Raw genomic sequence first — 14,579 nt, 5'->3', positions numbered from 1 at the left:
AAACCTAATTCTGAGGTAAGTAAGTAAAAAAAAAATAACAAGACAATATTTTGTTTAGTACTTCTACCGTTGTAGATAATGTTGTATGAGTTATTGTTGTTATTGTTACAACCATACCCGGTCTCCCCTACATATCAACTGTAGCCTAAAGGGATTATTAAACTTGCACTGCAATTTGGATAGAAATGGGAGTTTCATTTATTGTACAGGCTTGTAGGCTGTTAAACTGTTTGCAATGCTGATGTTGAATGAGCTAAAAGGGTAGTTGAACCAAAATACTCACTCTGACAAGCATTAAGGCGGGTAAAACCAGTAATCATCATGATCTGCTTTTTAAACTCTTGTTCACCAGTTCAGAAATAGTCAGGTGAGAGATCAATATCACAAACATGTGGGTCCCAGCACATTCAGATATCCCTTAGGGCTGGGCGATATGGAGAAAATCCAATATCACGATATTTTTGACCAAATACCTCGATATCGATACCGCAACGATATTATAGTGTCGACTATTGGTGCTTTCACAAAATATTTACACAATGAGATTTTTGATCAATAATCAGTAATGTGGATATAATGACTAAGTGGATAAAGGCAAATAATAGAACAGTTACAACAGTCTGGTAAGTTCAGAAAAGTATATCACTTTACTGTAATGTAGCCTTTAAAACCAGGAAAAGACAACACTTATGCAATATTACGATATTATGATCCAAAATCTAAGACGATATCTAGTCTCATATCACAATATCGATATATTGCCCAGCTCTAGTATCCCTGGAAATGAAAAGCATACAAATTGGCAAAAGAAGTGATCAAAAAAAGTGTTGAAAGTCAAACTTTCACATTCAGAGGGGAGAAGGATGTTGTGGAGAAAAATAAATCAACGGTGACAACAGTACTAAAGGAAGACTTCTACACTCAATCTAAAATAAAGTAGCCTGGGTATGGCAAGATGTATATAGGGAAGGGAAGTAAGTAACAACTGAATAAAAATAAAATAAAATAACTGAAATTTTGCTGCTGCAACAACGTTATTTCCCATTTTTTGGGATCAATAAAAAATCTATCTATCTATCTATCTAACAGAAAAGAACAACTAACAATAAGGAGATTAAAGGTTAAAATAACTAACAGATCCTTGTGATCAGTGTCATGAAGAAGAGACAGTGGAGCAGATTGTAGAGACATGCAGATAATATACAGCAGAGACAAGTTATGAGCTGTCAATTACAGAAAATAGAGCAAGTAGAGGTCAGTGTAAAACACATATTAGAGTGTGGAGACAGTGTGGAAGGCAGAACATGTATATCTGGTTTTATGAGAGCTACTGGATTGATTGTCTGTGGAGGTTCTCAGTCATCCAGGCCATGGTAGTTCTCTGTGATAAGCAAAGGCAACTGGACTTGCTAGAAATTCTTTAAGACGTTTCGCCTTTCATCCAAAAGGCTTCTTCTTCTACTGGATTAATTACATGGCTTTTAATTAGGGCTGTAGTTTTTTAGTTAGGTACTTGGAGGAATTGTGCAATAATGACAGATTCACACATTTTTCTTTTGTTTACAGTAAATAAATAATTACAAATCTTAAAATCAAGTTCATAAAGTAACTTTCTTTGCATTCATTTGATTCCCAATCAAGATACACTGGTAACAATTGCTTTCGATTGTTAATATGTACTTAAAAACTGTTCTGAAATGCAAAATAATAGAATTTTAATCATGTGATAAAATATGTGATTAATCGCGATTAACTATAGAATTCCAGCGATTAATCACGATTAAAAAAAAATTATCGTTTGACAGCCCTACTTTTAGTAAATACATAAAAATGAGATTGAAGAGGATTATATCCAGAAGGAGGCAGTAATGCAACATTACGTCAACTGCAGCAACACCTCAAAGAAGAAGAAGGTCCCTTAAATCAGTTTTGTGTGTTTACATCCTTCAGTCTTTGTTAAGTTATCATAGCCAGAGTCTAGTCCTGTGTAATTGACCTCTTTTATGAACCTTTTTTGTGCATATTTTATAAATAGTTTAATTTTTTTGGTAAATAAAACTCAAAACCTTGTTAGAATAAACTCTCAAAAATATGACAAAACTTCCTGATCTACATTATTACATTACCAATGGTTTTGTTGGTAACTTAGCTCCTTCATGGATCATCATAAGGTAATACACAACATGACTTTGCAGTATTTATCCAGAAGATGGCAGCAACCAACCTACGAATGCGTCTCAAAGTAGACAAGGAAGCGGAAATTCGTCATTTCTTTTTATTTTCGTATTTGTTTTGGTGAGGAGAAAACTGTCAAGTTAGTTTGAAAAAAAAGATGAAACTTCCGTATGGGTGCTTCATCTTAAAATATTTCTTGGTGAAAAATGATATTTTGATATGTAATTTGATTCGCAACAAGGCAGAAAATACATAACGTGCAATTAAAAAATAATATTCATTTTAATGTGATTGTTTCTATTTAACACGCAAACGTAGAAAAACTAATTTGCAAGTTTATTTTGAAGGCTACATCTTTACTCTTCCGGTCGCATTTAAGCTAACCGTGTTTGTGTTGACGCGCGGCGCGTAGATACGGCACTGCAAAGTCTGACAAAATATATTAATTTGCCTAACATAACCTAGGCAGCTAATATCCACCGCCATGGCACCATAAACGGATGGAAATAGACACGGTTTCATGCTCGGTAGGTGAACGGAGTCAATCAACTTTTCGCCGTAGAGCCGAGACGCTGCGCCCCAAAACACAGACGGCTGTGTGGAGGCTGGAGAAGCTACAATGAGCTCGGAGCACCAGAGCGACAGCGAGGACGCTGAAGGGTCGCAGGACAGGCCCAACAGCGGCAGCGCCTCCGACAGAGAGGAGGACCCTGACATCGACGACTCGGACGTGGAAGATGACATCGCACCGAGGGTTTCTCCCTCACCGCCGGGGAGCAGCGGGAACAGGCCGGAGCGCTGCGGGAACAGGCCGGAGCGCAGCGCGAGGTCTCCGGCGTCGGAGGAGCGACAGCCCCGCTCCGAACCGGCCGCCGTGCCGCAGATAGGGAGCGGCGAGGTCTCCAGCACCGACATCCGCAGGGGGAATAGCCTGTTTTCCTGGCTTCAAAGCAGGACTATAAGACGAGGGGTGTTTGTGGACCCAGCTAGGGAAAACTTCAGGACAATGACCAATTTATACTGCTCTATGAATCCGGCTGCGGAGTCTGTCAACCTGAGCACTCAGACCCATGGAGCGGTGTTCAACCTGGAGTACAGCCCGGATGGGTAAGACAACACATTGGCCTCGATATGTTAGGCCGTACCCCGGAGTTCATGTTCTCATGGTTCCACGCGTTCCAGGACAATCTTGTGAAATGTGAAAACAGTGGCACAGTGCCTGGAAAGTGCTTGGATTTGCATCATCACATATGCTTCCATCTCCCTGTACACCTTAACGTTACATCCAAGGATCACTTCACATGCCAAATAAAACCCACTGATTGATATTTATGTTGAACCAATAAATATTTAGTTATAATTGACAAATTGGCAATCTAACTGACGACCAGAATGTTTTTCTCAAACGAAAACCTAGAAAGTAGTGTTGCTAAACACTCTAAGCACTAAGCACAACTAATGACAACGCAGGATTTAAGCCTCTGGGTGACCAGACAGCAGATGTAGGAAGTAAATCCTGCAGTGAAACCAGGTCAACCTGTGTCCAGTCTGGATCAACTTTGTTTGTGGGCTCATTGTGACAGACACATGTTCTTCCTCCACAATGAAGTGTTCTTTTTTTTTTTTTAGCAGGAGATGAACTTGTCTCAGCCTCTACATCTTAGGGCCTAAATGGGAAAATGTATCTCGTGTTATGACACAGTTTTAATACGCTTATTCTCAATAACTATTGGTACACAATGCTTTTGCGTCACAGTCAGGAATGTAATGGAAGGTAGATTTCAGTGTATTCACTTCCATTTCTTTTGCCAATTGACTTGATATTTTCTGAAAAACATGATTTCTGTCGGTCAGAAAAGTCTTTCGCATCACGGCCGAAGACATCAACTCTTTCCTCCTCTTGTATGTTTTACAAGCGTCTCTGATTTGTCTGCTCTGCTCAGGTCTGTGCTGACTGTGGCCTGCGAGCAGACTGAGGTCCTGCTGTTTGATCCCATCTCATCCAGACACATCAAAACCCTGACGGAGGCTCACGAGGACTGCGTCAACAACATAAGGTGCATTTCTCTAATCCTAAATCACCCAGGGAGGGTTTTGTAAAGTAAGCGTGAGAACATCCTGCGTCTCACACCAGGAAAGGGACCAAGGGAGTTGAAGCTCAAAGCAGTGACGCATAACAAGCAGGGCTGGGACCATATGCTTTTGTCCCGATTCGATTCTTTCACGATACATGGGCGCCGATTGGATTTGTATTGCGATTTTCATTTTAATGCGATTCGATAGTATTGACTATTTATATTTTCTTTTCCTTCTTTAACAAAAACAAAAGTTGAATAATACACTTCTAGAGACAATATATCATGAGACATTTCTACAAACAAATTGTTTTCTAAGAAGAATGCACATGACATGTCAGTCAGTCGTCTGACATTGATTTTGTTTGTAAAGAAGTACATAACATGGATGGTTTTGCTAGAAACCGATATGATGTAGTTGCCATTAGCGGTACAGTACAAACAGAAAATATTAAGGTGAATCATTTGTAAAAAAAAAAAAAAATTACGATACATAATATTTTAGATTTTTTTTTTTTTTCACCCCTAATAACAAGATTCAGGATGGCAACATGATCGCTTAAATCGTCTTTATTGGTCAAAGTACAGAGGTCGGTAAAAAGCAGCTGCTGTCTACATTCAGATGCAGAGAATGCTGAATGAATGAAAATGTTCCCCTGACTATCTGTGCCCTGCAGATTTTTGGACAATCGTTTGTTTGCCACCTGCTCTGACGACACCACAATTGCACTATGGGATCTCCGTAAGCTGAATTCAAAGGTATGCTCGTTGCACGGCCACGCCAGCTGGGTGAAGAACATCGAGTACGACACCAACACTCGTCTCCTCGTCACGTCTGGCTTCGACGGCAACGTCATCACATGGGACACAAACAGGTGTGTGTGTGAGTGTGTGTGTGTGAACAGCAAAGTGTGTACTGTGTACATTTATTTTAAATTAAATATGATGAAAATGATAAATATTTAAAGGTGACTGTCTTGAGATGATGAGTGATGATGCTATCATAAGGCAACATTCATTACATGGTTTTTCACCTTCAGTCTATCATATATATATGTGTGTATATATATATATATATATATATATATATATATATATATATATATATATATACACATGGTATATAAATCAGGGCTTATTTACCTTATTAGAATTGTAATTGTGACTGCAGCAAGTTATTTTAATTAGTGAATCATCTGTTGTTTTTTCATTTATAATATTTTTCATGATCAATCAAATGCTCTCAGTTTAAAAAAAAATGTCGATCAACTAGTCAACTCTTTTTTTTTTTAACACTAATACCAGTTAATGTGGAAAAAAATACAGAATTGGTGTCACACTCCAATCAGTTTACTTCCTGCTAAAATGTCCTGCTCTGCTGTTTATGTCATGCTGAACCAGGAGCTGCACATAAAACCAATATATCACTGACTTTTTACCAGCCCCCTTCCCTTCAACCCTTCATCAAATAAAAACAGCATCTTTACAAATGTGAAGGTGGTGTAAATGTCTGTTCGGCTGTAATTCAACCCAGAAAACCAAAGGCGATGGTCCAAAAGTTTCTGTAACTCTAGACTGTTTCACAGTGAATTGTTTGTCTTAATCAAAACCTGCCTGTTTTTGCCTCCCCACCTTGAGCAAAAACCCCTTTAACTACAAATGATATTGAATTATTTAAGAAAAGCCCCTTCAAACTGCCTTCTGTTAAGCCTTCGGTGATTGTCCTTCCCCTGCAGGTTTACAGAGGACGGCTGCCCGCACAAAAAGTTCTTCCACACCCGTTACCTAATGAGGATGCGTCTCACACCCGACTGTTCCAAGATGCTCATCTCCACTTCCTCAGGGTATCTGCTCATCCTTCACGACCTGGACCTCACCCAGTCCCTGGAGGTGGGCAGCTACCGCATGCTGCGAGCGCGACGGACGCCCCTCAGCTCAGGTCAGACCACAGTCTCCCTGACCACTGGGGAAAAATAAAACCCATGTTTCATAGAACTCAAGATTTCCCCTTTTCTCCATGTTATCTCTGTGTAATTAGGGCTAAAGCAATTGATTAGTCAATTAGTTGATTAAGACTTTAATTTTAATGAAATTAATAATTAATGAGCTGTAATTTTTAGTGCTGGGTACCGCCACTGATTTCCCGATTCGATTCCGATTCACGCGGTCCCGATTCGATTACATTTCCGATTCAATGTCGATTCATGATATTTCAGTTGCAAGACCAATTTTTGCTTGGATATAAAAAAGAGATTCTACAATTGCACAATGTTCCCTCTAAGCTGTTGCATTATTAAAAGTATCAATGTTTACATTAATGGAACAACCCCAAAGCAGTTACATTAATGTACTTTTTATTTCACATGATACACAATACAGTGCAGCTCTCCAGACTCTACAGTCAGTGAGTTTTGAGTGACATTTCATTCAGATATCTGGAGTTGAGAGGCCAGTTTTTCCTTTGCCAAAATGTAGCCTGACTTTGGAGCGTTATTTATCCGCCTTCTTCACGATGCAGGACAAAGCATTTACTGTATAAACATAACATAACACACATATACATAAACACATAGAAACATACATGCATACATAAATATACAAAATCCTTTATATTTATATAAGAAATCATATTTACCCAAACTCAAATGAAGTAATTCATGGTATTGCAGGAAATAAAATGTATAACAAAGAAGAGTCAGCTAATCTTTACACTTTTGCGCCCACTTGAGGCGTATTTGTTTCGCAACGTGCGCGTAAAAGCATGCCGAGGTATGTACAAACAGGTCGCACTGAGGTAAAAGCGCAGACCGCCTGCTCGTGGGGACAGAAAATGGCAAATTGCGCTTTTCCGTGTCATACATATGCATTCACGGGAGGGTCAATGGGAAAAGTGGGAGTTTTCCATAAAGAGATGGGAGGGGAAGCCTCTATTTTGCGGTGAAAATTCTCCTCAGGTTTGGTAATTACGACGTGAGCTGAAGTATCGCAGCATGCGCTTTCTGCGGGTTGGCCATTGCGCTGATAATGCTACGTTTGCAAATGTACGCACATCTGGCCCTCAGTATCCCATGTCTTTGTTATACCGTAGTCTCCCATTTGTTAATATCTAATGTTTTTGCCCTACCTTTCAAAATGATTCTTTCCTGTAAATAATAATGCTTAAAATAAGAAATAAATGAACTCAATAACAGTGTCATTGTATTGTTGAAAATAAAGGTTTTTCCAATCAGAACAACAGTACTAAGTAATACATTGTGATCCTGAAAACCCCAAATTATATTAAAAGGTGCCATGAGTAATTATTGTTAGGTATGTTACATCAAATATTACAGTACAGATTAATAAATGCAAAGAGTTACGTGGTTATGGCTGTTTTTTAGCCATTGCACAAATGAATGAAGCCGTTGTAGGGTCTGGTAACTTACCATGGTCATTTGTCATTATAATCAACGACTAAATGGTGATTAAAACTTATTAGAACGTTACTGTTGTTTCCAGATGAAAGGGAATGATTTTTTACCCTGTTGTGATTCCGTAGATGGAGGCACGTCAGCGTCCAGGTCAGCTGGAACTCCTCGCCAGGGAAACGACTCCAGCAAGATCCACCCTCCTAGAGAAGGTCCGACACAGTCACGGTGTAAATCTGAACAACGGTTGTCATCGGAGGTTCCGTCCAAAGTAATAAAGATGTATAAAGTTATCACTAAACTTTGTTCTCGCAGGTCTTTCTCCCAGGAACAGCCTGGAGGTTTTGACTCCAGAGATCCCCGGAGAGAGGGACAGAGGGAACTGCATCACCTCCCTGCAGCTCCATCCCAAAGGCTGGGCCACGCTCATCCGCTGCTCCAGCAACATGGACGACCAGGAGGTGAGAGACGCCTCTTATCTCTCACGTGTTTTAAACACATGATCCTACATTTGGTTTATTGAATTGGCTCGCTGCATGTCTCCAACTTCGTGTTTTATAGATCTGAATGCAAAGTAAGATACCTTTTTAATGAGATCGATGATGTGATTTTAGACATCCAACGGTGACTACAAGAATTGCATCACCACCTGACTGAATAGTGTAGTTTTTGACACTTACCTTAAAGGAACACGCCGACTTATTGGGACTTTAGCTTATTCACCGTATCCCCCAGAGTTAGATAAGTCCATACATACCCTTCTCATCTCCGTGCGTGTCGTAACTCTGTCTGACGCCCCCACTGCTAGCCTAGCTTAGCACAGGTCCTGAAGGTAATCGGTTCCAACTAGCCTACTGCTCCCGATAAGTGACAAAAATAACACCAACATAAATAACAAGGTCACATGAGACACAGCCGTCTTCTAACCGTATACATACTGGGAACTATATTCTCAGAAAGGCGAAGCACTGCTACTTCTGCTACTTGGGCGGAGTGATTTGCTAGCAGCACCTGAGAAGCCCCGTGGTGAGGAGCAGAGAGTTCGCCTGGAGTTCACTCAGAGTTGAAGTAATAATCACTCCGCCCAAGTAGCAGAAGTAGCAGTACTTCGCCTTCTGAGAATATAGTTCCCAGTTTGTATACGTTTAGAAGATGGCTGTGTCTCATGTGACCTTGTTATTTGTACACGCTGTGACTATACAAATCACAACATGTCAATAGGAACATGTTGGCGTTATTTTGTCACTTACTGGGAGCAGTAGGCTAGATGGAGCCGGTTACCTCCAGGATCTGTGCTAAGCCATGCTAGCGGTGGGTGCGTCAGACAGAGTTACGACACGCACGGAGATGAGAAGGGTATGTATGGACTTATCTAACTCTGGGGGATACGGTGAATAAGACAAAGTCCCAATAAGTCGGCATGTTCCTTTAACAAAAAATATAAAAATACCTTTTATAAACATGTTTTACTACAAAACTCTTTTCTTTTTTTTAATAAAAGAAACCAAAGTTCACAAATCATAATCATTTAAACAAACAACAACAAACTCTAAAATTTCAATTTTAAACCAGGAAGAGTTGGATGTAAGAATAAGTAAAGAATATAACGACTTTGGTTGGTACCAAAAAAAGTACTGAGGTTTGATATCCACCCCTACTTGAAGATCAGATGCAGAAGTTAATTGTCAGTGTTTGGCATGTTACTTCAAGCAGCTCATTCTGTAAAAACATAAATTATCAAGTTGTTTTGTATTGAACTATGGCTGGGCAATATATTGATTTTATATCGATATATGAGACTAGATACTGTCTTAGATTTTGGACATCGTGATATGACATAAGTGTTGTCTTTTCCTGGTTTTAAAGGCTACATTACACTAAAGTGATGTACTTTTCTGAACTTACCAGACTGTTCTAGCTGTTCCTTTATTTGCCTTTACCCACTTAGTCATTATATCCACATTACTGATGATTATTTATCAAAAATGTCATTGTGAAAGTATTTTGTAAAAGCACCAAAAGTCAACCTTCGATATCAAGGTATTTGGTCAAAAAAAAGAAGTGATATTTGATTTTCTCCATATCGCCCAGCTCTACATTGAACCTGAGACGTGGTGTGAGTTTATCCTACTGCTGTACCTTGTATGTCCAAGTTCATTCTCAAATAAGACCACAAAGAAAGCAACATAAGACCGAACCCTTTTTTAATACAATGTATTTACAGTTTGCTGTTTCAGTGCAGTTCTGCTGTTGGATGCTTATGTCTCATCACAAGCAAAAAGCCACTAATGATTGGTTGGTGTCACAGTGGGTCCCGGACCAACGTCAAGTGTCTTTCCAGTGACGGCACCAGCATGATTAACAGTTTCAGGCTCTAGTATGGGACGTTGACTACATCTAACCCTGCCCTGTCTCCATCTTCTTTCTCTCCAGTGGACGTGTGTGTATGAGTTCCAAGAGGGCGCGCCCACCCGCCCGCTGGTCTCACCCCGCTGTTCCCTCCGCCTCACCCACTACATCGAGGAGGCCAACGTTGGCCGGGGCTACATCAAGGAGTTGTGTTTCAGCCCGGACGGACGGCTCATCTGCTCCCCGTACGGCTACGGCGTCCGCCTGCTGGCCTTCGACGAGAACTGCGGCGAGCTGGTGGACTGCCTGCCCGTCCAGACCAGCTGCCTCAGGGAGATCCGCTCCATCTACTCGCACAGCGACGTGGTGCTCACCACCAAGTTCTCCCCGACACACTGCCAGCTGGCCTCGGGCTGCCTCAGCGGACGCGTCGCCCTTTACCAGCCCAAGTTTTAGCAACTGGTGCTGTCAAAGAACAATGCATTGCAGACCTGGGTAAAGAAGTGCTAATCAGGGTTCCTGCACAGATCTAGGAATATGAAAAATAAGAATATCCCAGCTACTGTTTGTACAACTACATATTTTCAATGATTTTTTTTTAACTCCTAGCCTATTATATCTACATAGTAATATGGCCTACTTGGTATCCTTTGGTATAAATGATGTCAAAACCATTGGAGGCAAATTCAATGTTTCAAAAACTCTGAATCTTTAGGAACCCTGAATAACATTTCCAAGCATTTGTTTTAAAGTGCTCAAATGGACCAGGTGGGTGGGCTTTACTGCATGCAGGTATTTCAAATAGTCGGACATGCAGTATAAATGGAATCTTGTGATTTCTCTTTACCCTCTGCCAGACAATCTGTATGGAAAACTCCACCCATCTGGTACCTAAAAGGGATAAATCTTAAAAACACATTTAAAGTACTTCTAAACCCAGGTCTGCAGCTGTGAAGCAGACTGAGTTTGTTTGGGTGGGGACTGAAAAAAAAAAAAAAAAAAGAAGAAAAAAAAAGAATATTCAGAAGTCTTCAGCCTTGACCAGGCTGCAGTAGTGGATTGTAACCTTAAGCCTCTCGAACCCTGAACTTGAAAAACAAAACAAAAAAAGACTCAAAGCAGACTCTCATCCAGACTGAGGAGCGGCTTAAAAATTCCAAACCTTGAAGCTCAAGAGATGCATCAGTGAAAAAAAAAACTGTGGCTCTTTTTCATACTAAAAGATGAATTTTAGTCTCTAAATCAGTAGAAAACGTTGACTCATTTTGAGACTGCACATCCAGATGTTGCCGTCTCGGGACAAAAACACTAAGGATGCAAACAAACAAGCAAACAAACGGACAGATTTTAATCCGACAAGAACCAGGCGCTTGCGTCTGTCGCCTGCGCTCTCGGCGATCGTTTTGACTGGGCTTCCTCCGCTGCTCCGCTCTGCTCATGCCTTCTTCACAGGTGCTGCTTCTCTGCTCATACAATCTGAACTTTGACCTCCGACTTCAAGGACCTCGTTATTAACGCCTTCACCCGCCTGTTTCTCTTTGATTTCCAGCTGCACCCTGTTTCCGCCTTCATGGTCTTTAGTGGTTTAGGTTTTTAGTGGTTTTATTGGTGTATTAATGTCGGCACTACTTGTTCACGGTGTTTGATTGATTGGTTCTATGAGATTCCCTTTTTGCCAGCCTTAAGCACTAGCTACTTTGGAATCCCTTCTCATTTCCCTTCACAGTACGTGTGTTTTTATCTTAAGCCTGTGAATGGAAACTCGATGCTGTCTGGACAATAGAAAAGTCCAGCCACTTTCTGTGCAAACCGCTGTTGCAAGAGTTTCACATTTTACGGAGGAAATACTATTTACAATTACATATTTCATCCTTCAAAGATACGGCTGGCATTATTCTGTATTTTTTTTGCATGGAGCACAGTAGTCTGTATGTCAAGACTTCCGTACCTTGTCTGTGGAACTCAGCGTGAAGCCCATTGGTTCTTAACTGAAGACGTAAATATTTAAGACCAGATGAACAAGTACATAGTTTAATTTTACCAAAAGGCTCAGTAATTTCCTGAAACAGCTTACCGCTGTAGTTTTAGCAAACATTACTTAAACAGGAGCAAATAGTGAAGTTGTTGAGGGCTACTTTAAGCTGTGGAGTAATACACAATTAGTTGAGTTTAATTAGTTTGAGTGAGTATTCACGGCAGCAGGATGGTGTATATGGGATTGATACAAAAACTCCAGCGCCCTTGTTTATTTAAAAAATAAAAAAAGGATGTCAGCCAGTGCAACTGAGCGGCTCACTGATGTGTTTTTAGTGTTTGACAAACAATGGAGCTCTATAGCACAGTGGAATGAATGAGAAATCAATATTTAGCCACACGGACAATACTTGTTATAGAATCAATTCATAGCTGGTTTTGGTGTTTTCATGGGAGTTATTGATACTAAGAACAATATAGAATATTGCCAGCCTCATCCTTTAATTTAACAGCTTGTTGACTTTTCAGCCAACAATTTTTGGCAGAAGAAGTTGCCTCAGCATCGTTCGTTTAAGCTTTCTAGGATGAAATTGTTGCCAAGAAACATTGGACTTGTTTTTTGACCTTGTACCTCATTTTTTTTTGAAGAAGAAGAAGAAGAAGAACGTGTTGATCCACAACAGTGTTTGATTTTCCTTCCCCCCATTGCATTACATCCAGTTTCTCACTTTTACAATGTTGTCATGAAGGTGACCCATATTTTTCTTCTCGAAGGACCGAATGGATTGCTTAGACTGTTCTAGAATTGGCAATGCTTTTGTGTTTTCAACCGGTGTGGTATAGCTGCTGTAGGAGCCAAGCACACAAGTGGATGCCACTCCTTAATGTAGACTGGTTACAGTGCATACTGACTTGACTGCAGAATAGATATTACGTGTAAAAAAAAAAAAGAAATTAAAAAAAGACAGACATTAGCGTATACTACTATGCATACCAGCCTTTATGAAGATTTTCCTTTCTTATTTATGCCAGGGTGATGCTCTCTGTGCAGCTGTCAGATGCCAAAATAATGTTTTGCTTGGACAAGACAGTGCTTCTCCTCTGTAGAGTAACGTTAATTGTGAGCTGAAAACGAAAGGGGAACATCTGCTATTATGTATTTAAAAAATAATCTTTACATGTGGCAAAAGCCTAATTTGCAAAAGAATGGATTGACATGTTTGGAAATACGCGTATTCACTTTCCTGCAAAAAGTTAGATGAGCGGATTGATACTTGTCTCATTGTTGTCAGTTAAACATGAAGCTACAGCTAGCAGCCGCTTAGCTTAGCACAAAGACTGCAAACAGTGCAAACTGCTGGCCAAGTTGCCCACCAGTACCTCTTAAGAACACTAATTAACATTATATTTAGTTTCTTTAATGAGTATAAAACAGAAGTGTAAAACCAAAAAAATGTGCCGTTTTACGTGTGTTATGGACCAGACTATTTATTGGCATGGACCACAACTCTCTGGAGTCTGCGCTGGTTGCCTGGCAACCAAACAAAGAACTAGCTAGCTAGCTAGCTAGCTAGTCCGCGAACGGCGATTTGTTGTTTTTACATTTCTTTTTTTTTTGTACGGATGAAACCATAGACTGTAAAAAAATAATGAACATGAACGAGACATCATGTTTTAATAAGCGAGCTTTACAGGTGCTAGCAGTTGGGATTTGTTGCCGTTAGGAGCTCGGCTAGCTGTTTCCCACTGTTTCAAATTTGTGCTCATTCTTCTCATCTAGCTAGCTAGCTTACTCAGCGCCAGAAATGGTAAGAACACGTTTGAAAACAAAAATTACGTGACTGAGAAATTAGATTTGAGGTGGAAATATGTCTGAACACTAATTTTGTAATTCCCCACTCACAACTTGGTCCTGTTCGTAATGAGGAAGAATGCTTTTTGACACTTTGTACCTCAGTTATTAAACTGCTCAAAATGTTTATTTCAGTATAACAAATGGAGAGGTCCATTTCACTTCCAGTTCAGTCAATTCAGGGACCCCTTGAACAAATAATTTCCCAATTTACAGACGTTAAGTAAAAACTCTAGAATGATTTCAATTTAAATGTATATATTAAATTGACTGAGCTGAATCTTAAAGGACCGGCCATGCTGTATATTCAATGGCTGCTTTTATTTCACTTATTCACAAGCTCTTCGGAGAGAAGTGTCTTATCTGCCGGTTATAGCAACTACAAACCGGGTTCATTTTTATGACTTTGCTCTTTTATTGTTTTTCAGTCCTGTTCTGAGTTTTAACCTGTATTCTGTTCTGGATTAATTATTGAATGTTCTCAGTAGTTCTGGTGTTACCTGTGCACTGTCACCTCAACTGGCCACAGCTGGAGAAAAGGGTGGACTAAAAACTTGTTAAATTGCTCGCACTGTTGTTTCCTAAATGGCTATACACAGCAAGTAATCCCAACAAGATACTAAAATGGTACTTATTATCACTGAAATAAAAAGGTTAGCTTCTTTTGCACTGCTTAGGCTACTGTTACTGTGGTGTTGTATTTCTGTTCTTCAGTGTTAAAACTCCACACGTGTAGTGCTGAGAATC

At 40.0% G+C, this 14,579-nt stretch overlaps 1 protein-coding gene across 1 annotated transcript; it reads left to right on the top strand.

Moving 5' to 3' along the window:
* Positions 1–2,553: 2,553 nt before the first annotated feature.
* On the top strand, positions 2,554–14,508 carry wdr32 (WD repeat domain 32). Its single transcript, XM_031309809.2, has 7 exons — positions 2,554–3,282; positions 4,119–4,232; positions 4,928–5,125; positions 5,987–6,189; positions 7,789–7,869; positions 7,973–8,118; positions 10,091–14,508. Exons 1-7 carry the CDS (start codon positions 2,795–2,797, stop codon positions 10,460–10,462), a joined length of 1,602 nt encoding a protein of 533 aa, XP_031165669.1. The 5' UTR covers positions 2,554–2,794; the 3' UTR covers positions 10,463–14,508.
* The last annotated feature ends 71 nt before the right edge of the window (positions 14,509–14,579 follow it).

Source organism: Sander lucioperca, chromosome 18, assembly GCF_008315115.2.
Source record: "Sander lucioperca isolate FBNREF2018 chromosome 18, SLUC_FBN_1.2, whole genome shotgun sequence".
In the NCBI taxonomy this organism is placed as follows: domain Eukaryota; kingdom Metazoa; phylum Chordata; class Actinopteri; order Perciformes; family Percidae; genus Sander; species Sander lucioperca.
The sequence above is the reverse complement of the archived record's forward strand: the minus strand, read 5'-3'. Positions and strand labels throughout refer to the sequence as shown.

What these genes read in the sequence shown, in the direction of transcription:
- wdr32 (XM_031309809.2), top strand. Translation starts at nt 2,795, where the DNA reads ATGAGCTCGGAGCACCAGAGCGACAGCGAGGACGCTGAAGGGTCGCAG. An exon ending in GACTGCGTCAACAACATAAG is followed by an intron (nt 4,233 to 4,927) that starts GTGCATTTCTCT and finishes TGTGCCCTGCAG; the next exon opens with ATTTTTGGACAATCGTTTGT. An exon ending in ATCACATGGGACACAAACAG is followed by an intron (nt 5,126 to 5,986) that starts GTGTGTGTGTGA and finishes CTTCCCCTGCAG; the next exon opens with GTTTACAGAGGACGGCTGCC.